The sequence below is a fragment of the Nicotiana sylvestris genome, chromosome 3 (assembly GCF_000393655.2).
Source record: "Nicotiana sylvestris chromosome 3, ASM39365v2, whole genome shotgun sequence".
In the NCBI taxonomy this organism is placed as follows: Eukaryota; Viridiplantae; Streptophyta; class Magnoliopsida; order Solanales; family Solanaceae; genus Nicotiana; species Nicotiana sylvestris.
In genome coordinates this window covers 57,694,431-57,718,368 of record NC_091059.1, presented here as the reverse complement: position 1 = coordinate 57,718,368, position 23,938 = coordinate 57,694,431, and the positions used below count along the sequence as shown (strand labels likewise).

The window sequence follows — 23,938 nt, the reverse complement described above, 5'->3', positions numbered from 1 at the left end:
GAATACAGCATTATTATGACTACTATATACAATAGAATTTATATAAATAATCATTATAAAGAAAAATGTTATAGTATATTTTTTTTGTTATTTGATTAGGTTATTTTATACCAATAAGTTCATAAATTATGATAGTTTTTCACTCATTAATTAGTATATTTGCTTCACTTTTCAATTTTAATTTTATTCTTTTTATATAGGGATTAAGATATATATCAACAACATAATGAATTTCTTGTACAATCTTCTTTTAGACTGCATGAACATAAAAACATTCATGCATCGATTTTCTTTTAGTGTAATTTGACATACTATATATTTTAGGTTATTTACAATTAATTTTAGACATTCATCGATAAGTGCTACTAATTAGTAGAATGAACTACACTTATCGTTTAAATTGTTCAGAATGAGTAAATATTTTTGATACTGTCAATGCTCAAAACTTAAGCTATTACGTTATGTACGTTTATTTCTTTTTTTTGATTGTGATGATAGCCAAATCAAAATTTTCACTTTGACTTATGGACCCCCAATATCTGATAATCCACCACTTTATTTTTTAAAAATTCACTATTTTTTGTCTTGAATAATTAATTTGTTATTTAGAAAACAAATTTTGTTGTTAGTGTAAATTTTTATAAAATAAATTTAAGGGACTCCCAATATGATTTTGCGTTATACCACGAGATCTATTGAGCCGCCCTCGCAAATAATAGGGATATTTTCTCTCATTTTGCATGGCCTCAAAATTTATTTGCCAAAACCATTACTCTGAGGGTTATATTGCTATAAATTAGAAAAGTCGTCGTTATGGAGAACCAATCGTCCATCCACATTTTCGGGATTTTGGGTTCGGATAAATATGATGTGGCCGTGTGGGACATCCAAAAATACTGGAGAAAGAAAAATATGGAAAGAGAAAAAGGAAAACCAGAAATTTATCAACATTTTTAGCAGGCCACGTAAACAGCGGTCTTTTGTCAGAGAAATCCTCCAAATCCATTTTCGTCCATGAACCAGTTATTCTCTGCTGCTACAACAGAAATGTCTCTACTTAGCTCCTCAATCTAGATTCTCCGGTTATCTCTCTTCCCCCTAAGGCCCTAACACCCCTTTCTCTTTCTCTCTCTAAACAGCGTGGCCACTCGTCACCCTCTTCATTCTTTCTTGGATTTTGCTTCTGTTACCATTAACTTTTTTCATTCTCAGTATAAAAATAGACTCATAATAAAAACAATTCGAAAATCTGGGAAGGTCTTCATGAAAATCCATTTTTGGGTTATTGGAGATTTGCTCAATGCTTAGTGTCTATCGTAAAGCTTTCACTTTGTTGTCTTCAAAGTGAACACTATGTTTGACTTGGTCCTTCATTGTCCAGGTCCCAACGCCAAGGTATGTCTTTCCATATGTGTTCATAAATTTGTATATTCTTCGAGTTTGTGCCTGCGCTTCATATCTCTTGATTGAATTTTTATGATAGCTGTCAACCTACACATAACACATTCTCCTTATTCGGGGTTGGGAAGGGCTATTCTTTGCAAGAGCAAACCGAGATAATCTATACATGGCGTATAGTTTTTGAAAATATTACTCTACCTATTATTAGCCAAACAGGGTAGAATTCTTGAGGATTCTATATCATTCCTTTTTTTCTTCTTTTCTGGTGGGTTGAGGAATACTTTTGGTCCCCCGCCCCCCCCCCCCCGCCCAAACATTTGATAATGACGGCTTAATCTCTGTCTAGCGAGATACCCTTAACTTGGGTCAAGCCCCCTCATGATTTTCCCCAAAAGGCCTTACACCATTAAGAGTCCCCTACACCTTATATGTAGGGTACCAATGTGGAACTTTATTCGCACACCCAACAATCTCTCGCTCGAACTAAGTTCCACGTGGCTCACTACCACGATCCACGAGCCAATTTTCGATATTTACTGTGTGCCACTACTAGCTTTTTCTTGTCTGTGGGCGTCTCTAAGCTCGTAAAGGGAAGTAAACCGAGCCCCACGCCATCACTCTGCCATCGCCGTACTCATCTCGCCGAACCTGACTCTGATACCAACTGTTGATCTAAAACAGCCCAAAGATACTCTTAATATGGAGCTACAAATGTAGGACTTTGTTCGTATACCCAACGATCTCCCGCTCTAACTAAGTTCCACGTGGCCCACTACCACGATCCATGGGTCAATTTCGTGATTCACTGTGTGCCACCCACATTGTTAGAGTATTTATGGCAACCGAAACCCACTACTAGCTTTTTCTTGTATGTGTGTGTCTCTAAGCTCATAAGGGAAGTAAATCGAGCCCCACACCATCACTCTGTCATCGCCATACTCATCTCGCCGAACCTGGCCGTGATACCAAGTTTTGTTCTAAAAGAGCCCAAAAATACTATTAATATGGAGCTACCAATGTGTAATTTTGTTCGCTTACCCAACAACTCTAGTTCTAGCATTATTTAATCATAATATTTCTTGCAAATTTATGCTCAGGTGGTTGTTGGAGTGGACTGCCTTGAAATAATTGTCTTTTTACTATCTTTTTAAAGCAAAGTAGTCCACTATGTGAATTAGAAACTTGTTGGAGGCGGCTATGTGAGTCCTCTATCCATATTCAGGGGATTCATTATAATTTGACTATTTTTATGCTGGCCGTCAACCTACCACTACTACATAGTGCTGCTTACTTAAGTTTGTCCTGGTGCTGCTTTCATCTGAATATCTGCTTTTCTTTCATGTTCTTTTATAGTCTCTCTGCATCTGTTTAGAATTCTCTAGTGACATATACTCAAATTAATTAGATTTAATTGTACTTTCTTAAGGGCAATATCTTGGCAAGTGAACCTTTTTTCCTGATGTTCAACTTGCAGGGATATAATGTAATATCTCAAACGAGCTCTACCTGGTCCACTTTTACAGCATCTTATTTGCGCCGACATTATTCTAATGTATCATATGCCTGTAACAAATCCATTCATATTTCATCAGTTTCTTTGCATCACAAGATAAACCGTCCATTTTCTGGAACAAATGGTGTCTGCAAAAGTAAACCATTTTCATTTTCCTGCGGTGGAAGAGGGGTTTGCATCTTAAAACACCAGAAGTCTTTGAGGAGTAAGTTTCAGATATATGCATCACTTGATGTTGCCAGCGCTGTTGATGTTATCAATGACCTCGGGTTGGACACTTTGACATTCTTAGCTGTGACTGTACTGGTTGTACCTGCCTTCAAGAGCATAAAAGCTAGCCCTGTGAGTTGATTACAATATTCAAGTCCTTTTATCTTTGTTAGCTTCATAATCAGCAACATGTGTGCAATATTGGTTACGTGTGTCTGTATCATAAGATAAGTACCTTATTATTAAAAATTTCCGTTTTTTTAATCAAGTGCTATCTCCTTATGTTATTTGATACGTTAGTGAAGCTTCTCTTCATTTAGTGAATAAATTTTGCTGATGACTTTTTTGGTCAAATAAGGCCTTAGCTTTCGCCAAGATTACCTTTGTTCAACATTGAGGTATTAGAGATCCTAATACCAAATGGAGTTTCTAGTTCAATCAGTATCAATGTTGCTGTAAAGCAGGTAGTTAGTTAGGGCAATGTGGATATGATCTGGTGTAGCCTAAAAAGGAAAGGCAGCCATGTACGTGATATTGATTTTTAAATATGCCCTTTCGAAATGAGGATATCCATAAATAAACTCGTGACAGTTTTTTACATCCCTATTCATGTGTCCTACATTTGACAACATTGATCTAAGTGAATTATATGCCTTTATTCTGTATTGTCAAGATACCGATGTACACAATCACAGTTCAAATTGTATCTTGGATTCTGTTCTAAGTCAAGTTTAGAATGAGTAGGACCTGCTTATCCATCTTACACCCTAGTTCAACCAAAGACTTATTTCCTTGAACTTGTTTTTTCCAATGAGAGAATAAAGCAGCTTTTGACTTGGTGAAAAGAAACTTTGAATTGTGTATATTTGACATTTACTATACTTGCAACCCTCTGAGTCTATCTATGGAACTCAGTTGCTAGTGTTCAACATAACACATCAATCTGCTGAAAACCTTAGTACTATAACAGCCATTTTTAGTACTTGCACCGGCACTTGAGTCAAAATTTACATAACCTAGGTGAAGTCTTTGATATATTTTACCACTCTTCAAGAGGGTATTTGATGAATTTGGCAAATAATCTACAGTTCAAAGTCTAGCTCAAGGCTCTTATAGCACATCCACATTAAGATTTAAAACAATGTAGTGACTCTTCGGGCTAAATGACTCTTTGGCTTCCTTGACAAAAACAAGAAGTTCCTAGAAGTGATTATATTTTTAATTACTTGACATGATGCCGTGAATTGGCCTCCGGTATCTGCAAACAATTACTTTCTCATAGTTTATTCGTGAAAGCATGAGATGAATTTATTTGTAACCTAGAAATTTGTTGGAATCGCATCAAATTACATGTCACTGAAGTTGGAGATAGTGGTTAAGTAGTACAGAACTAAAATTTGATCTCTTGTAGTCATGTGGTGCTAATCTGTTTATTCCTTTCAGATACTTGGTTTTTTCTTTGCTGGAGTTGTGCTCAATCAATTTGGGCTAATCAGAAACATCACGGATGTTAAAGTTCTTTCCGAATGGGGGATTCTTTTCTTGGTAAGCTCATTGGTTGCTGTCATCCCATTTTGAGGGTTTAACTGTGCATGTAATGCCTAACAACAATCTAGTATCATTCTTCTCTCGCTTCTTTTGTTATTGTTCTTCCTTTTCTTTTTAAAAAACCTTTTTACTTGCAGAGCTGGAATTTTCTGCTACTTATCCTAAGAACACTGAGAAATCTATTGATATACTTGCATGATATGCCGTGCACTGAGAAATCTATTGATATACTTGCATGATATGCCATGCATATGGTAGTGCCTGATATTGTATTCATCCCATTACTTGCATTTAGATTTATGTGAAATAATTTGCTTTTCTTATGTACTGTGTATTCTCGGATATAAAGATCAATCTCAAACAATCAATTAAATCTATGCGGACAAGCAAAGACCATTTTAATTAAGATCAATGATTTTATTTTTGGTTGGATCAGAATTTTGTTTTGTTGTGGGGGATGGGGGATGGAGAATGGAAGTGACAAGCGAATACTTTATTTAATCTTGAAAAATAAAGGCTGATATTGCCGTGGCTTGCTAAAGTGGGACTATTGCAGGGTAAGGAAGCACAAAAAAGAAGAGAAAGCTTTATTTCTAGAACTTAGCTCTAAACGACTAGCAATATTTCCATGGAAACAAAACCCAAGTAATCTGTATTTCAAAAGGTTCTAGGTTTCTTTAGACCTTTTCCAAGTTCTATTACTTCCGTTTCCATTTATGTAAATCTATTTCCTTTTTAGTCGGTGCCAAAAAGAATGACCTCTTCCTTATTTGGAAACAATTTACCTTTATGTAATGATTTATAGCCACACAAAATATATGTGCCTCATTTTACACCACAAGTTCAAAAGTCTTCTATCTTTTCTTAAACTCCGTGCCCAGTCAAATGGGTTCACATAAATTGAAACGGAGGGCGTATATCTTAAATGGAGGAATATGCTCTGTGTTCCATCTGCTAGAATTTAAATGTTGCCCAACTTGTTAATTCAAAATTTTTCTCTTCTCCCATTTTCATCATATGCTGTATTCTTTCTCTTGTATTGCTTGGTTTTTGTTTGTTAAGAATGTTGCAAGGCTGGATTTAACTGAAGGAAGTATCATTTTACAGCTTTTTGAAATGGGATTGGAGCTTTCACTTGCACGCTTGAAAGCTCTTGCAAAGTTTGCCTTTGGCATGGGACTGACTCAGGTATTTTATCATAAAATATTTTGAATCGCCACATTTGATAGATTACTTATATAATACATCCCATGGCTAAAGACTATGTTACTCGGATTCTTCAAAAATGTTGTTGGGTGCGTGTCCGATCCTTCAAATTTAGTGAATTTTTGGAGGATCCGACACGGGTGTGGCAACACTTTTGGAGAGTCTGAGCAACATAGGCTAAAGACCATCTATTGTTTCAGCAACAGACATTTTATTCTATTAGATTTCCTTTAAGAAGTTACAATACTTTCGCGGACAGGTTGTGCTTGAGGATAATGCATCTCCTTCTTGAGACATTTATTACAGTTCTTGTCTGATATTTTAGGAATTAGCATGTGGCAGATATTACATGGGATATGGTTGTACATAGAGTAAAAGTTCATTCTCAGCTTTTGGAACCATTTCCTGGCCGTTAGGAGTTTGGATTCCATTGCATCTTTCCAATGAGACTAACAGGGTGTCGGGTATTGCTATCTATAGAGCTACCACTAAAATATGGTTCTCATTCCCCCTATCTATCTTTTCTATCTTATTATTGTTGTTTCTGGCTCATGGATAGTCACTGTTGCATAACAAAATCTACAAATAAAGCTTAACGGATAATATACGGTGTGTGTGTTGGAATCAGCCACTTTCATCAAGGAAGTCCTCACCTCATCTTCTTTGGTTCTTATTACATCAGTTTACTCTCTCATCTAATCTTTGTAGCACGTCTTGACATGAGTGTGGTTGATACATAAAGGCTTACACTCTGGTGTTGCTAGAGTACTTTTTTTTTTCTTCAAGCACTAACTGAGCTGATAGTAAATCACTCATCCTCTGCTCTATTTTAGGACAGAAGGATGTGATTCACTCTAGCAGCCAATTTCATTCTAGACCTGATTAAGGTACTACTATTAGTGGAAAATTCTGCAATGAAAACCTTGAACTAAACCAACAAGGGTGTGGTAGAGTGGTAGTCGGGCCCCAATGCTGGTACTTGACACCGGGTAGGAAACATAACCCAAAAAAGAAACTTGAACTAAGAGAATGTCCAATCATGTTTTAGACTCTCATAATTATTTTGTTGATTTATAGTAACAAAAAAGATCCATATAGGTGATACTTACTAGTTAGGAATAGGCTTTTAAATATTACTCCCTCTGTTTCAATTTATTAACCTTTTCGGAGTATGATGGTCAAATTTACTAATTCTCGGTGTGACTTTGCACATAAATTCAGGAAGTTTTGAAATAGAATTACATATTACTATAAGTCACAATAATTAACAAGTGTTGATTGACTTGATTATTAGGAAAGATTTGATTCTGATTGAGAAAGATTTTGTTCTGATTGATTTTAATTGATTGTAATTTATTTTCCTTCCTAAAATAGTCATAGGACATAGTGTATAAATACCTTTTCTTAGGGATGTAAGAAATACACTAAAATAGAAGAAACCTTTTCTTCTTCTAAAAAATCTACATGGTATCAGAGTCATTGCTGCCTTTTTGAGGTGAGTTATCTCCCTCGCAGCACTATGGTTCCATTTTTATCAAAGAAGTCGAGTTTTCTCTCTCTTGGTGGCTGTCCGCAACATAAACTCCTTCCGGTTCCATTGAGACAGATTTGGTTTCCAGCGAGGCAGATTATCTTTGAGCAATTTTCTTCAGATTTCCTTCTGATTGGGCAGAAAATATGTAGACATTCAAGGAGACGGTTTCTGAAGAAATCTTGTCTTAAGATGAAATTCAACTTCTTCGTCGCCTCCTAGCCAAACTTGACTCCGTTAATGTTGCCACATCCAATTATGTGTAATCAAGTACTGCCTTTGCTGCCCACCTTAATTCTTGGATTGTTGATTCCGGTGCAAATAGACACATGACAGGCTCTTCTAAAGGCATTCAAAACTATTCTCCGTGTCTCAAGGGAGATAATATTAAAATAGCCATTGGTTCTTTAACAACTATCTCTAGAACATGTTGTGTCATTTGTACTCCTAATATTAAACTATCATCCGTGCTCCATGTCCATGAGTTCCCTGTCAATCATTTATCTGTTAGTGCCATCATCAAAGCTCTAAGCTATAAAATCGAGTTCTTTCCCGATCATTGTATTTTTCAGGATCTTCAAACAGAAAAAATGATTGGCAGTGGTAGATTGCATGATGACTTGTATATATTAGATGGAATTCAAAACTCTGGTCAAGCCTTTTTTGGGGAAAGTAAGGATGTCAATCAAGAAATAATACAGCGGCATAGACTGCTAGGACAACCATCATTTTTTGTTTTGAAGAGGTTATATCCCGATTTATTTTCAAAGACTCAATTTGAATCTTTGTTCTGTGATGCGTGTGAATATGCCAAGCATACTAGAAACTCTTATCCTGTGAGTGATAATAGAAGCACAACTCCGTATATGACGATTCATTCTGATGTATGGGGTCCTACACAAACTGTTTCTTTGTCTGGTAGTGGATGATTTGTTACTTTCATTGATTGCTGCACTCGAACGTCTTGGGTATATTTGTTAAAGCCAAAAGTTGAAGTTTACTCTTGTTTTTAGTCATTTCATAAGATGATTTGTACTCAGTTTGATGCCAAAACAAAAATCTTGAGAACTGACAATGGCAACAGATACATGGATAAAAGATTTGGTGCTTATTTGGAGTCGAATGAGATAGTTCATTAGACTAGTTGTCCTTACACTAGTGCACAAAATGGGGTTGATGAAGGAAAAAATAGCCATTTGTTAGAAGTAGCACGATCTCTTATGTTCACCATGCATCTATCAAAACCTTATTTGGGGGATGCTATTCTAGTGAGTGCCTATTTTATCAATAGAATGCCACTTAAAACCCTCAATTCTCAAAGTCCTCTCGAAGCTTTAAAGGGTAAAAATGAATATACTGTCCCTCCAAAGGTGTTTGGGTGTGTTTGCTGTGTCCCTGGGAAACTTGATCCTAAAGCTATAAAATGTGTTTTCATTGGGTGTTTTCCGACACAGAAAGGTTACAAATGTTATCATCCTCCATCTAGGAGATCTTTTGTTAGCATGGATGTTACTTTTCGATAATCTGAGCCCTATTTCAGTATTACCTCATCACCTCTTCAGGGGAAGAGCAACAAGGAGGAAGAGGTGATTCTACTTAATTCCATTACTGGACCTCTTGATGACATTGTCACAGGGGAAAGTGAAATTGGAGAAAGAATACAGGGGGAGACTATTGGGCATTTGGATAGGCCTGATTTGAAAACTTACTCAAGGAAAAATAGAGCAGAAGAAGCCATCATGCAATCTACCGAAGCTGAACCTTCTTCTACTGGTGAGTTATCTACATTTCCTAATGAGTTAGATGAACCTATTGCTCACAAAAAAGGAGTCAGATCTTGCACCACCAAATGCCCTTTATCTAATTTTGTCTCGTATAGTTCTTTGTCTCCCTCCTATAGAGCTTTTGCCTTGTCTATTTCTTCTGTGTCTATTCCCCAGAATTGGAGGGAAGCTTTTGCAGATCCTAAATGGAAGCAAGCTATGATTGAAGAAATGAAGGCCTTGTCAAGAAATGAGACTTGAGAATTTGTCACTTCACCACCAGACAAGAAGTTGGTTGGCTGCAAATGGGTCTTCACTGTGAAGCACAAAGTTGATGGCTCGGGTGAAAGATTCAAAGCAAGATTGGTGGCTAAGGGATTCATCAGACTTATGAAGTGGATTATCAAGAGACATTTGCCCCTGTTGCTAAGATGAACACTATTAGAATTCTTTTATCTTGTACATCTTATGTTGATGGGGACTTGCAACAGTTTGATGTTTCATGGAGACTTAGAAGAAAAGGTGTATATGGAGATTCCTCCTGGATTTGATACTGCACAAAGTCAAGGAAAGGTATGCAGATTGAAGAAAGCCTTGTACGGATTGAAGCAATCCCCCAGAGCCTGGTTTGATAGATTATGCAAAGCGATGATCTCCTTTGGTTATCAACAATGTTGATCACACCCTCTTCCTAAGAAATCAGTCGGGTAAACTCACTCTTCTCATATTTATATTGATGACATAGTAATGACATGAGATGACAAAGAGGAGATGGCCCGATTGAAGAAATTGTTTGCACATGAATTTGAGATCAAGGATCTAGGAAAATTGCAGTAATTCTTGGGAATTGAGGTGCTAGATCAAAAAAAGGAATCTTTATTTCTTAGAGGATGTATATTCTGGATCTCAAACTAGTATGACATGTTGCGGACCAGCAAAATCTCCCGTTGAAAGCAATCACAAGTTACAAAGCGGAGTTGTAGAGTCAGTTGATAAAGAGAGATATCAGAGGTTGGTTGGAAGACTTATTTATCTCTCCCATACTAGACCAGACATAGCCTATTCGGTTAGCTTGGTGAGTCAGTTTATGCATGATCCCCGAGATCCTCATATGCAAGCCGTTTTTCACATTTTGCGGCATCTGCAGTATGCTCCAGGGAAAAGGTCTACTTTTCTCCAAACATGATCACCTTTAAATAGAAGCCTTTACATACGCGGATTGAACTGGATCTCTGTATGATAGAATATCTACATCCAGTTAGTGTACGCTCGTAGGAGGAAACTTAGTTACTTGGAGAAGCAAGAAGCAAAGTGTAGTTGCTAGATCAAGTGCGGAGGCAGAATATAGAGCTATGGCCCAGGGTGTTTGCGAACGGCTTTGGCTACAAAAACTACTAGAGGATTTGCGACTGTCTAAAAAGGAAAACTTTCCTTGTACTGTGACAATAAGGCCGCCATGAGTATAGCTCACAATCCAGTCCAGCCTGACCGAACAAAGCATGTGAAAATTGATCGACAATTCATCAAAGAGAAAATGACAACTGGTGTCTTGAGTTTGTTTAATGTGCCACCGGAAAAACATTTAGCTGATGTGTTTACCGAGGGTCTCAACCAACGAATTTTTCATATGCTGGTTTGCAAGTTGGGCATGTGCGACATCTTTGCACCAACTTGAGGGGGAGTGTTGATTGACTTAATTATTAGGAAATATTTGATTTTGATTGAGAAAGATTTGATTTTGATTGAGATTTGATTTTATTCTGATTGATTATAATTGATTGTAATTTATTTTCCTTCCTAAAATAGTCATAGGACTTGGTGTATAAACACCTTTACTTAGGGATGTAAGAAATACACAGAAATACAAGAAGCCTTTTCTTCTTCTGAAAAATCTACAACAATTCAACATATCCAAAAACTATTTGCAAAAAAACTACTTTCTTTCCTTCTCAAAAGAAAAATTAATAACTATTTGCAAAAAACATGGTCAAAGAAAATCTTATTTGACTCCCCAAATAGTAATAGGTTCATTCTTTTTGAAACAGAGGGAGTACTATTTTTCTTATTACTTTTACTATTAAATATATAAAACTTATTTTCACTACTATTGTTACTTGATTTTGGCAGGATGATGATATAAGTTGAGTTTAAAGAAAGAAATGAAGATTCATATTGCTAGCCCCAACTTTGTTTAGGACTTAGACGTAGTAGTAGTAGTTGTTGTACAGTAACGAAAGCTCAAAGCTAATGGTGTGTATAAATTGTGAACCTTCCTTATCACCTTGTCTCAAGAGATATCAGTTTATCCGCTTATGTTCCTTCGTCTGCCATTAGCATGATGGAGGAGCGAGGGCAGCTCCATCTCCTCCTTACCAGGTGGAAACAATCCCCTTCTTGTTACAGACATGCTTTTCAATAGAAAGCCTCTCAAAGCCAGAGTTCCCACCCTTCTCTTTCTCTTTGACTCATTTCTATTTAAGTTCTGTTTAAGACTTCACAAATCATGATACACCAAGTGTTTCTTTTTCTGTTTTCATTACATGGTTGTGTGTAAGTTGGGGAACCCAATAGCACTTGTTATTGTACTTTTATTTGTTTCAGTTGGTTTTCAGTGAAGGTTTTACTTTCTTAGCTAATATCTTTGTAATGAAATGCTAAACTTAAATCTGGATGAGCTATCTCTTGAGCAAAAAATTATTTGGGAAAAAGAAAGCATGATGATAGGGGGCTGAAAGGATCGGAGATGGGAAGAGAGTTTTTTGTTATACTTTTGGGAAAAAAGCATCTGCATTAGTACATGCAGCATTGTATTCTTTGTGTTATTTTTTAGTTTACATTGTTTACACTATTTTATGCCCTTCATAATTTGAATAGTTAATAAACAATATTGATTCAAACTGATGAGGAAAAGTTTGCCTCTTAAGCAGCTAAAAATTATTTCAGGCCCTAGTTTTACTTCTGTTCTGCATCTGAAGGATATTCGTACTCATGTACTGAGGTCTTTCTAACATCTTTTTGTTGAACGTTGTTATGAAAATCAAGTATGTGCTATTTTTTGGTGCTCTAGTATAATGGGATGCTTGAAGTTTTATCTATTTGGTGAATTCCTTTAGGATATTTGTACCTAGGTATTATGAGGTCCTTCTAACATTTTTCCTTGTATTTTCTTGTTTGTTATGTTGAAGGTTGTATTATCAACCCTAGCATTTACATCATTCGAGCTTCCACCTAATGATGCTATTGGAACAAAGATTCTGGAGTTTCTTTTTCACTCAAGGCCTGATCTGGTAAGTCTTCTATACTGAAATACCTCTGTATAATTGACAGAAAGACCTTTATGGAAGGCTAGAAATATATATAGATACAGGAGTGTGCATGTGGTATGTTGGTATACCACTTAGAAGAAAGAAACCCGACTGGGTAAATAGTTAACCAGACATGACTAAGTAGTTTGTCAGTCCTTCCCTTCGTTTACTCTATTTAGCTCTTCGTCATTTCACCATGTTTTTCTTCGTTATATTGTTCTGTTGATTAGTCCCTTGTCATTTCACTTTTGTTCTCTTAAAGAAACCAGAAAGAATGGTGCTCCTTGCTAAATTGCGATCATGTAATTGTTGAAGGAATCAATTACTTCACGTTGTTTTGCCTTCTTTCGTCTTAATTTATATATGCTACTGTACTTTACAATGACATCTGTGGCACAGCATAGGCCACTGTGAATATCTTTCGTTTAGGTATATTCATATCGTAAAGGTCAACCAATATTTATGTTATTTACTCATACAATTGATTTCCTGACCCTTCGCTAATCCTCCTCCTTAGAAAGAAGCCTTTATTGGTTTTCTAAATCAATCAGTCAACAATCAGCTATGCTTGAATCTCAAGCTGGTTGAGACTTGGGCTTGAATATATGAATCCTTCGATATTCGGCCTTACTTAGGCTCGTTTCTATTGTTTTTCTGAATTTTCTGTCATATTTGAGCTGCCTTTGTTTCTCACACGTATAGTTTGAGAGAGAGAGAGAAGAAATGTTCACATTTTTTAATACAGTCGGTGTGTCGAAGACTAAATAATAAATAAAAACATTCCATTTCTATGAGACAATTCAAACTTCTATGCGGTAGTAGAGCAGGTAAAGGTTGTCACCACCACCCATCGAGAGATCAAGAGAGATTGAGAGAGAGAGAGAGAGGGGAGGGAGGGAGGGCGAGAGAGAGAGAGAGAGAGGGAGAGGGAGAGGGAGAGGGAGAGGGAGAGGGAGTGTGTTTTGAATAGGCGTGTCGACGACTTAAATAATAAGTTGAAGTATTCTATTTCTAACAGAAGATACATTTCACAAAATATTTTCTTATGCTTGGCCGAAGAAAAAATATCAGGTTCGAAGGTGAAGTGGCATGTTGAAGTTTTAAAATTAGTTAATAAAGAGTATTCCATCTTCAACAGTTTAAACTTTGAGATGAGACGGTTCACAAATTCAATATTTGTATATGTGCCTCAAGTAAATTTACTTGTTGAAATAGTTTTGAGCATTTTCAGCTAGTGGTTAGGCTTATCTGCTCTAGGCCCTGAGGCTTGTCTGATTCAGGTTTCATTGGGTGTGAAAGGAATGCGTCACCTAGAGATGTTAATAAGACTACAGAAAATAACTGCTGTAGCAGGCAGATCATGCAAGTCATATCTGGGGCTTGTGCAAGTCTTTAGAATCCCCCATCAGCCGGTGGTCCTAGAAGGCAAGGCTTCATAAGAAAGGACAGAAGGCTTCTTCCTTTTTCTTTTTCATATTAATTTATACAGTAAAATATAGATACTCAATTGGTACTTACTTACCAGCTACAGGCACCTTTATCCTCTTTCTGCTTCATCAGTGGCTTACTGGATGTAGTGATTCTTCTTTTTCCTTTTTTTCTTTTTCGTAGAGATATAAACGATTCTTTTTCTCTTCTTCTTCTTTTTCCTCTTTTTTGTCTTTAGGCATAGATATTTATTAGGCACTTATCCACCATCTACACTCTCCTTTATCCACATTTTGCTTCTTCATCAGTAACTTATTTAGGATGCAGGTGAATATTAGAAGTGTTGATGAGGCTGTAGTGATTGGTGCCGCTCTCTCTCTATCTTCTTCAGCTTTTGTTCTGCAGGTAATTTATTATGCTACAATGCCTGGTTTGTGAATGAACTCTGCAAATCCCTTTATCTTGTTAAAGATTCATTTCTGCGGAAATATTTGGCATCCTATTAATGCTATTTTGAGTGTAAATCTGCAACAGCTGAACATTGAAATTTTATAAGGAGATATTTATCATGTATCCCTTGTTAATGGCATTTTGGGTGCAACTTGTTTGATAACTTTAGTTACTGCTGACGAGGCTTCTGCTTATGATATGGCTGTGACTTTGTCTTGCAACTATCATAAAACTTCTCTGGTGTCTGACTCACTTCTATTTTATACTTCAATTCTTTTCCGTGATGACAAGACTAAGTTCTTTTGAAGTTTGCAAAGTACTCCCTCTGTCTCAAATTGACACACTTTCCTTATTAGTCCGTTCCAAAAAGAATGACACATTTCTATATTTGGAAACAATACAACTTTAAACTTTTCATTTTACTCACTTTACCTTAATGAGAAGCTTTTATAGCCACAAAAATATCATGGCCCCACAAAGCTTTTGCCCCTTAAGCTTTTAGGATCACATGTTTCAAAAGTCTTTTTTTTTTCTTAAACTTTGTGCCAAGTCAAACTACATCATCTAAATTGAAACGGAGGAAGTAGCAGATTGTGCACTTGATACATCTTATCAGATTTTGACCACTAGCATGGAACAGCATCCTGTAATTAAAATGTATCCCCTTCACACAGTTCAGCATCTATATAACTACTAATCATGTAGTTGCAGTCCTAGATCTGTTACAACTCTTAACACCATGGACCCGTTGTTTAGCTGATGCGTGACTTACTCAGCTTCTCTTGTCCTCATTCCTGTTTATTTGCCTTTAAGCGTAAATAGAAAGATTTTTTAAAGATTGAATTTTGGAATCGAGAGATTCTGTATGGCACTGACGGTTATGACACTTCACTCTTAACTTTTTAAGATAATACAAAGATAGCATTCATCTTCAGGACAATCCGTATTGCCTGAGAGAATATGTTTCCCAGGAGACATCTGTTGCAATGAGAGAGAAGCTTCAGCAGCACCCTTTGTTTCCTGACATCTAGACCTTTTCAAGCTAATATTTATCGTGGCTTTATATACTAAACTTACATAAAAATGGAATTTCCTACTGATGCTGAACCTGTTCTTAGAGACCTTTCATGTGTATTCTCATTGTTACCTCTAGTTTTCTTGCTTTAACATTCTTGCTTTTGTTTTTAACCCTTTTAACTTTTAGATATCTTCTCTTTACTTGCTGAATTTATGTGGGGTTTACCCTATGTTAGCAGAAGCTGAAATTATTGCTTGTGAATAGATCGATGGGTTCTCTACTCATTTTGGCATAATTTTAGATTCTTGCAGAGAAGGGTGAGCTTCCAACTAGATTTGGCTCAGCTACTTTGGGAATACTTCTACTTCAGGTTCTATTTGCATCTTTACATTCAAGAAAATACATTTACCCCATCCCTCAAGGGGAAGTAAAAGAGAGACAAGAGAAATGAAGAACTAATAAAGGAACTAGAACTTTTGATATTCGTATAGATCTACATGTTTGACATTTAAATGCTCTTAAGGCACATCACTTGCATTTGGAATGGCGAAAAGGTCTTGTTCCTTTTCTGCATTCTGTCCAAGGACAATGGCGTGAATATTCAAGGACATGTTGCCCGTTTAGTTTTCCTCATTTGTTCTATACTGCTTGATATCCGCAGGACATTGCCGTTGTGCCACTTTTAGTCATACTACCGGTGCTGGAGACCCAGGTACATGGAGCTTGGAAACCTATAATGTAAATAAATTTTCTTTGATGCAGTTAGTGGGAAAATATTAAGTAAATAAATTTTCTTTGATGCAGTTAGTGGGAAAACATTGAACTTAAAGTTGATGTCTAAGCATCATTATCTTAACTAGTTACTTAGATAATTTTTTTCTCTGAAGGAAGAGAGGTAAAAATATCTCATACATGGACAATATGTTTAATTGCAAGAGCTATCAATGAGTCTTAATTTAGCAAAATTTGTTCCCAACTGAGTCTAAATTTCCTCTGCACGGGTATGTGCATTAACTTTCCTTAAATTTTATACAGATGTAAGATCAAGCTAACGGACTTGCCATTTCTTTTTTCTTGCAATTTCTTTTTTCTTGCACTACTGCTATATGTGTTTATGACTACCATGAGTATTGTTTGATCATCAAATCTCTGCAGAATTTGATAGAAGAAAGTATTTTGCCAATGCTTGCTAAAGAAAGTCTGAAGGCTTTAGGTGGACTGGGGTTGCTTTCTCTCGGAGGGAAGTACATATGGAGGCGAGTTTTTGAGGTGCTCATCCTTGTTCTTTGGCCAAGTATAAAATGTAACCAGGGGAGAATATAGGAACAGTGAATAGATACACTTATATTTTTGCTGCTGAAGCAACAAATCGTGTTTATCGGTTATAGGTTGTTGCAGAAACGAGAAGCTCGGAAGCTTTTGTTGCACTCTGCCTTTTGACTGTTGCAGGAACATCACTTTTAACACAGAAGTTGGGTTTTAGTGACACGGTCAGATACATCTCAAACAAGTGATGCCAATTGAGGCAGATAACAGTTCAGTTTATCATTTGATATTTATCCCATGGTGCAGCTTGGAGCCTTTTTAGCTGGGGCTCTGCTAGCAGAGACAAACTTTCGTACTCAGATTGAAGCTGATATAAGGCCATTCAGAGGATTACTTCTTGGACTATTTTTTGTGACTACCGGAACTTCTATTGATATGCAGGTATTTCCTCCTAAGTATGACCTTTGTTATGTACTGTAGTATGCACTCTTTGTGGGCCTGTAATTCTTTATCCATTTTCACATAATTCTTAATCTCATGCAGCTTCTTTTCCGTGAGTGGCCAAATGTGCTTTCCCTTTTGGCTGGTCTGATTGTTATCAAGACATTGATCATAACAGCAATAGGTCCCCGAGTCGGCCTATCCCTTCAGGAGAGTGTGAGAATTGGATTTCTTCTTTCTCAAGGAGGTGAATTTGGATTTGTGGTCTTTTCCCTAGCAAACAGGTGACTTTCATCTGAAGTTCTGTGAAGTAGAATTATTTTCTTCAACGTATTAACGATGCCATTTTATTGTAGGCTAGGAGTACTGCCACTTGAGCTAAATAAACTACTTATTATTGTTGTTGTGCTGTCTATGGCACTGACTCCACTACTCAATGAAATTGGACGGAAAGCTTCTGAGTTTATTGGTGAGAAGTTTGACAATGAGGATGTAAGTCTTTTACCAGTCCTTGAGTTTGAGGAATGTTAAATATTGAAATGAGGCTGATTACGCCATGACCACTATCTCTCTCTTTGAATATTATCTCATTGGTTCGTCTCTCTTGAATCCTGAAATTTCAGATATGAAAACTGAGTTTTCTGTAGCAGCGAATTAAATGCATTTTAGTTTCAGTAAACACGTTAGAATGCAAACTTAGTTGAGATTCGTGTGTTACACGTAAATATAATTTAGTAAAGATGCTTGGTTGCCTCACCTGTTGAGGAAAAAAAGAGATGCTTTATTGTGTTTCTCTTGAGGTTATTTGAAATAGAGCAGAGTAGTTATCTAGGGTCCTCATACTCTCTCTCCCTGATCTTCGTGAATCAGAAGTTACTTATTCTAATAACTACTTATGTAAAGATAAATTCATGATCATTTCAGAGAACTGCTGAAATGGCAAATTTTGATGTGAGTGAACCAGTAGTTATCCTTGGATTTGGGCAAATGGGTCAGGTAATGCAATTGTCAATCACTGTTGATTAGGAAGAAGCTCTGCTTTGTTTTTCTGATGCTTTGTTCTTTTTTCTCTCCACACAGGTCCTTGCCAATTTATTGTCAACACCACTAGCTTCAAGTGACGGCGAGGAGTTTCGCTATGTTGCTTTTGATCTAGATCCTAAAGTTGTAAAGGTTATTTCATTTCATAGATTAAGTTGTCTGCTACTTGCAACATTGCATGTTCTTATTGGAAAATCAAAGGAACTGGTTAGTGATATTTTGTCCTTGTTACTGCAACAGGCTTCTAGAAACCTTGGTTTTCCTGTTCTCTACGGTGATGGTTCACGTCCTGCAGTTCTGCAGTCTGCTGGTATATCTTCTCCAAAAGCAGTCATGGTCATGTACAGAGGAAAAGATAGGACCACAGACGCTGTTCAGAGAATTCGACTAGCCTTTCCAGCGGTACTCACCCCCCCCCTCCCTGTTGTGTATTATGGGCTGAAATGGAAAAGTGGGAGAAAAAGTTAAATTTCACAAATTGAAGCAAGGATAATCCAGATCAAAATGGATAAGAAAGTTTACATAGCAGAAAAGTACAAAGCTGTGACTAGTATTTTTGTGCATTGTTAGATACACTGAGCACACGTGGACTCTTAATGACTCATCATAGTGTGTCTATCACCTATTGAATTCTGACCTTTTGCTATTTTTCGACTGAATATGTCAATTTTTATAGGTACCAATATATGCACGAGCTCAGGACGTGATGCATTTATTAGATCTGAAAAAAGTAGGAGCAACGGATGCCATTCTTGAAAGTGCAGAGGTACAGCAATGTCAATTCTTCTTTTTCATTGCTTCACTGTATGTGGATTCTGATCACGCCCTATATATTCCTGCAGACAAGTTTACAGCTGGGGTCTAAACTTCTAAAAGGGTTTGGTGTCATGTCTGATGATGTAACTTTTCTGAGTCAACTTGTTCGAGATTCTATGGAGCTGCAAGCCCAAGAGGTTGTTGATAAAACTGATGATCAAGTGTCTAAAGTTATGAAACCATTGCAGGTACCAATTAATCGTTAAAGAATGCAAGCTTCATTTCTACATGTTTGAATGAATATTTATTATGAATTTACTAGTATTGGACCATTAAGATTGCATGTCTGTGGTGTGACATTATTTCCAGTACTAGTAGTCTAGCACTAGCTGGCATCCCTGTGAGGTGAACTAGGGTTTCCTAGTGGTCTAGCACTGATGATCAAGTGTTTTTCGTATTTCATCCTTATACTTTAATCAACTGTCCCAATACTTAAAACTATTTTGGGAAGTCAAATGTGAAAAAAATAGGCTGGAGTAGTATTTGGTTAAAACTAATTTGTACAGGTAATGGTAGCACTAAAAAGTAAAATGAGAAGTTAGGTAGCAGTACTTTTCAGTTGCTTTACCAGTTACCAAAAGAAAAAAAGAATAATGAGGAGTGTAAACTATTAATGCAAGAAAATGGTCAACTATAGAAGTGGATGAACTAGGTAATAAACACACGAGAGGGTTTTTCTTTTTTAAAGTCAAGTTTTCATTACTAAATACAAAAACAGTGTCAAAGTATGTACAAGATGTCTATATATATACATATATCAAATTTGCCAGTTGCCTATACAACATTATGCTTTGTTTACATAAAAGATACAACTGAAATAAGATAACTCTTTTAATACTGTCTAATCATTCTCATTATTGTGGAGCAACTGTTTATTTCTTTCTTTCCATACACATACAAAGAGAGTTTTAGTGTTAATCTTTCGCAAGCTTCCCTCCTGTCACTGCTGATCCAGTTCCACTGTCCTTGATAACACCCACAACCAGGACGCATTTTAGCTCGGCTCTGAACTTTGAAGTCAATCTGCAATGCAACAATAATACTATCAAAAGAACAACTATGCCCGATAAATTAAGACAGAGGGAAGTGAGAAATGTAGTGAAGTAGACATAGTTGGCAAACTAAGAGTAAGAGTCCTTGATGGAACATAAAGCATGCTCCTTATGTAAAAAGAAAGAGTGTACGTTAGAATGTTCACTCTCCTTTTGTACAGGTTTTTACCGCTTCTAAAAAATTCTTGTTCAGTTATACATATTGGCACACTATCATCATGCTTATCAGGACAGGAGTAGTAAATTAGAGAGCAGAACTCTTCAAATTCAAACTTAAAATGTTAAATAAAGTGAAAAGAACAAAAAATGAGTTGAGTATTATGAAAATTAATTCTCTCTATTTTCTTGCGCAAAATTTAATTTAATTTAAAACTTTTTACATTCATTATTTTTTCTATAAAAATGACAATATTTATTGCCATACTCCATTGCTACCATGTAATACACATGTTTTTTAGCTAGTAATATTTGAAAAGGGAGGAAATGTAAGACACAAATTGAGGAGAGCAAACGTGTTCCCTGAAGTAGATATTTTCCGACCTTGGGCACTTCCCTTTTTTTCTTTTTGTTCTTTGCAAATTGCAAATGAGAATGATAGTTGGTTAATTGATTCCAAAGATCTAAACCAGTAGGTTTAAGGCACAAATTTTGATTTGTGCTCGATTGAGAAGGCTCTCAAAACTGTAGTTAGTTTGTAAAGATGATAGTCTTTTAACCACTTAGTATGTCCACCCTATTTTACTTTAATTTTACCACCATTTCAGGAGTCAAATATTCCACAGAACTTTTTATATTCTAAATGTCTCCTTTAGTATATATCTTTAAATTGGTCCTAAAACTATAACATATTAGTAAAAAGAATGAATTAATCAATGTCCAAAACTAACCTTCTAATTGGTCTATTTACCTAAACAACCGTACTTGGTCGTGTAGAATGAGACAGAAAAACAAGAGTATGTTAATGTAAAAGGCTTCTGCTGTCTTCTGATCAGTTTAAGGAGTTTGTTTCTGTTGATTATGCTTACCACTCCGAGCTGCAACAAATTCTATGTTCTTTCACTGATTATTATCAGAAAGCTGGGATTAATATGGCTGTTAACGAAGTTGGAGAACATTTTATCAGGTAAGAGTTGCAGACTTTGTCCAGAATGGGAAACCCGCGCTATCACCTAGAATAAATGATACAACGCAGGATTTGATGGATAAAAGTTACAGTTCGGATGCAGCAGCTGATGAGTCATCTGATGATGGCGAGGGCAATCCATCTCCATCTCATGATTTTGAAAACGAAACCCAGCTGTTTGAGGAGGCTGACATAGAGAATGCATTTCCAGCTAACTCGGAAGGTGGTGGTATGGAAAGTGATACAGGTGAGATCTCCCATCTAACTTAGAGCGGGCAGCTGGTTCTGCAACTGCGCACTCTAATATAGGCAAACCTTGTATTTAGAGGCATCCAATATAGGTCCATTCCAATTTTTGACAGCTTTATTGTTTACGAGCATGCTAGGAAATTGGCGTACATAATTGAACATTTGTTAGCAATCATATATTGTATATAGTCGAGTTTAAGGGACTGGGTATCCAATTTAGCTAGATTTTGTTGACTCGCCCGAAAAAAATGTAAGGTATATTTAGTTATTGTTTTTAGTCTGCATCCAAAACGAGAAAAATTGTCAGGTGATTCAATTTTTTTACTTTTATTTATTTATAATGGTAACAGTTTTCTATATAGAAAAGTGCACCATACAAGTTGTAAAGTAACAAAGAATTACACAGTAAAATGCAAGTAAAGATCCTATGTGTAGTCAAAAATAGATTCAGCGTCTTCTAAATATCCTTGTTTACACCAAAAATAGAACAGCATGAAACAATTCATCTTCAGCTTTTGAACGGTGCTGTATTTGTCTTCAAAGCACCTCTGATTCCTCTCTTGCAAGACAGTTACATGTTGGGACAATCTTCCATCTCTCTTTCTGACCGGATAAGTTGCCATCTTTGCTCTAACTAGTTAGCACATCAATCTGTAATTCTGCCAATCTCCCAGTCATTTAATAATCTTCTGTAGGTAAAGATCCTATCCTTGTTCTGCGATTGAAAGATTGAGATGGGGATTAATTTTTATCAAATTTATGGTTCAAATTGTGATGTAATTTTGACGTCTCTACTTTACTTCCACCTCCTTTGAACGCTTTTATGCTCTAACTTTACTCTTGCAGAGGATGTGGAACATATGCTGTAAATGTAACTTCACAAGAAGCAGCAACTGATCAAAGGGTTTTAAGGAAAATAAAAGATACATACATACTTGTGCCTGATGATGTATGGACTCGAATACCAGTGATCTCTCCTAAGTGCTGCCATTGACTGAAACAAGAACTGTATCACCAGTCACCGGCCACAAGTTAGCATTCACAAAATAATTACCGTTCCATGTGTTGATCTTCATGTTTCCAACTTCACTTTTTTTGGGGAGAAAAGAGTGATTAAAAACAATTCATAACTGTTCCACAGTAGACCATACTATGTCTTCTTCAGTTAACCGGCAAAAAATCATCTTCAATAGTATTATCCTTCTCCTCTACAAAGTCATAGTCGTATTTTTGTTCACTTCAAATCCTCATTGCTTCTATAACTACCAGATAAATTTGACAATGGAGTTTTCTCAATCACATATCATTTATATATGATGAAACCTTTCTTCCTATCAACTTCTCTGGTATACCGCCCCGCACAATGTCCTACATACACGAGCTTGCTTGACTTATACTTAATTGCTTGACTTAATTGAATAATGTGTTTGATATTGACGTTTGATAATGGAGGGAGTTAGTTTGGAATGGATTGAAAGAGTAATTGGATTTCAAACCCCCCCCCCCCCCCCCCCCAAAAAAAAAAAAGGTGGCGCAATGGCGTGGCTGACAGCATGGAACATTACAGAGGCTGGCACAATCTACGTTGCTATGGCATTGAAGGCATCATGAACCATCAGAGTTTAGCTCCGTCTCCAGCATGGGCTGAAGGTCTATAAAAGAGTCTCACTTCGGGAATTTTGGTTCCAAAAAAGAAATGGGATCTAAGTCATGGCTTTGGACGCCACTTTTTCACCCCAACCCCCTCTCAACCGTCAACGGAAGTTGGAGATGGTTAGTTTATGTTACATTATATTTGCTAACATGAATCTTTATAACCCTCCAAATCCCATGATTTGTTCAGAGATCTCAAGAATCCCAAGAATCCTTCAAAGTTGGTGTATGAGGGTAAAATTAACGAATGATCGGTACACGTTCGTCGAGTTGACACATGGTAGTAAAAACAAGTAAGGTATGAATCAACAAATAGCTATCACTGGTTACCGGCATGTGACCAGTGTTGTGTGAGTTCCGAAGATATTGGAACCGGAGCCGAAAAGTTTGAAAGTAAGATACCAATTGAAGAATGCAGCATTCAAGGAGCAACCGTTACAAAGAATCTTAGCTTTTATACTCAACCATTATGTGGCTACCAAAAGGGGTCTTTATTCACATTAAAGAGGCGCTTGATTTGGAGATCTTGTCTCTCCTAATTTAGCTATAAATAGAGAAATCTGTATTCAGAAAAGGACACGAAATACATGTATGAAAAAAGGCTAAACTTATTATCTTATGCTAGTAACATTATTTTACCAAGTACTTTGTTCTTGTTATTGTTCTTGCTACCAGAAAAGCACAATTCCCGGCTCAGGCTCATCTCTTATTCAATTATTTCTTACTTTATTCAATTTTGTTCTTTATCATTTAATTTTCTCGGATCAATTTAATTCACGTCTCTATATACAAATTTAACTCTATCATTTTATGGGTAAATAATTTGGCGCCCATCGTGGGGCATATATAATTGTGGTATTACTTTGCTCCATTCATCTTTCACTAACGTATTTTGATGCTTTTCTTTAGTAAAACAAAAACATA

The 23,938-nt window shown here is 36.4% G+C and overlaps 1 protein-coding gene across 1 annotated transcript; it reads left to right on the top strand.

The window, feature by feature from the left end:
• The first annotated feature begins 934 nt into the window (after positions 1-934).
• LOC104211615 (K(+) efflux antiporter 3, chloroplastic) lies at positions 935-22,525 on the top strand. Its single transcript, XM_009760701.2, has 20 exons — positions 935-1,395; positions 2,876-3,256; positions 4,568-4,669; positions 5,780-5,860; positions 12,358-12,459; positions 14,233-14,310; positions 15,675-15,743; positions 16,035-16,085; positions 16,529-16,642; positions 16,762-16,863; positions 16,946-17,080; positions 17,183-17,364; positions 17,437-17,572; positions 18,005-18,076; positions 18,161-18,253; positions 18,362-18,523; positions 18,798-18,887; positions 18,964-19,125; positions 21,113-21,359; positions 22,208-22,525. Exons 1-20 carry the CDS (start codon positions 1,354-1,356, stop codon positions 22,228-22,230), a joined length of 2,424 nt encoding a protein of 807 aa, XP_009759003.1. The 5' UTR covers positions 935-1,353; the 3' UTR covers positions 22,231-22,525.
• Positions 22,526-23,938: the final 1,413 nt, after the last annotated feature.

Coding starts and splice junctions, on each gene's coding strand:
- LOC104211615 (XM_009760701.2), top strand. CDS start 1,354: ATGTTTGACTTGGTCCTTCATTGTCCAGGTCCCAACGCCAAG. Junction 16,086..16,528: donor TACCGGTGCTGGAGACCCAG/GTACATGGAGCT, acceptor AAATCTCTGCAG/AATTTGATAGAAGAAAGTAT. Junction 17,365..17,436: donor GTCTTTTCCCTAGCAAACAG/GTGACTTTCATC, acceptor ATTTTATTGTAG/GCTAGGAGTACTGCCACTTG.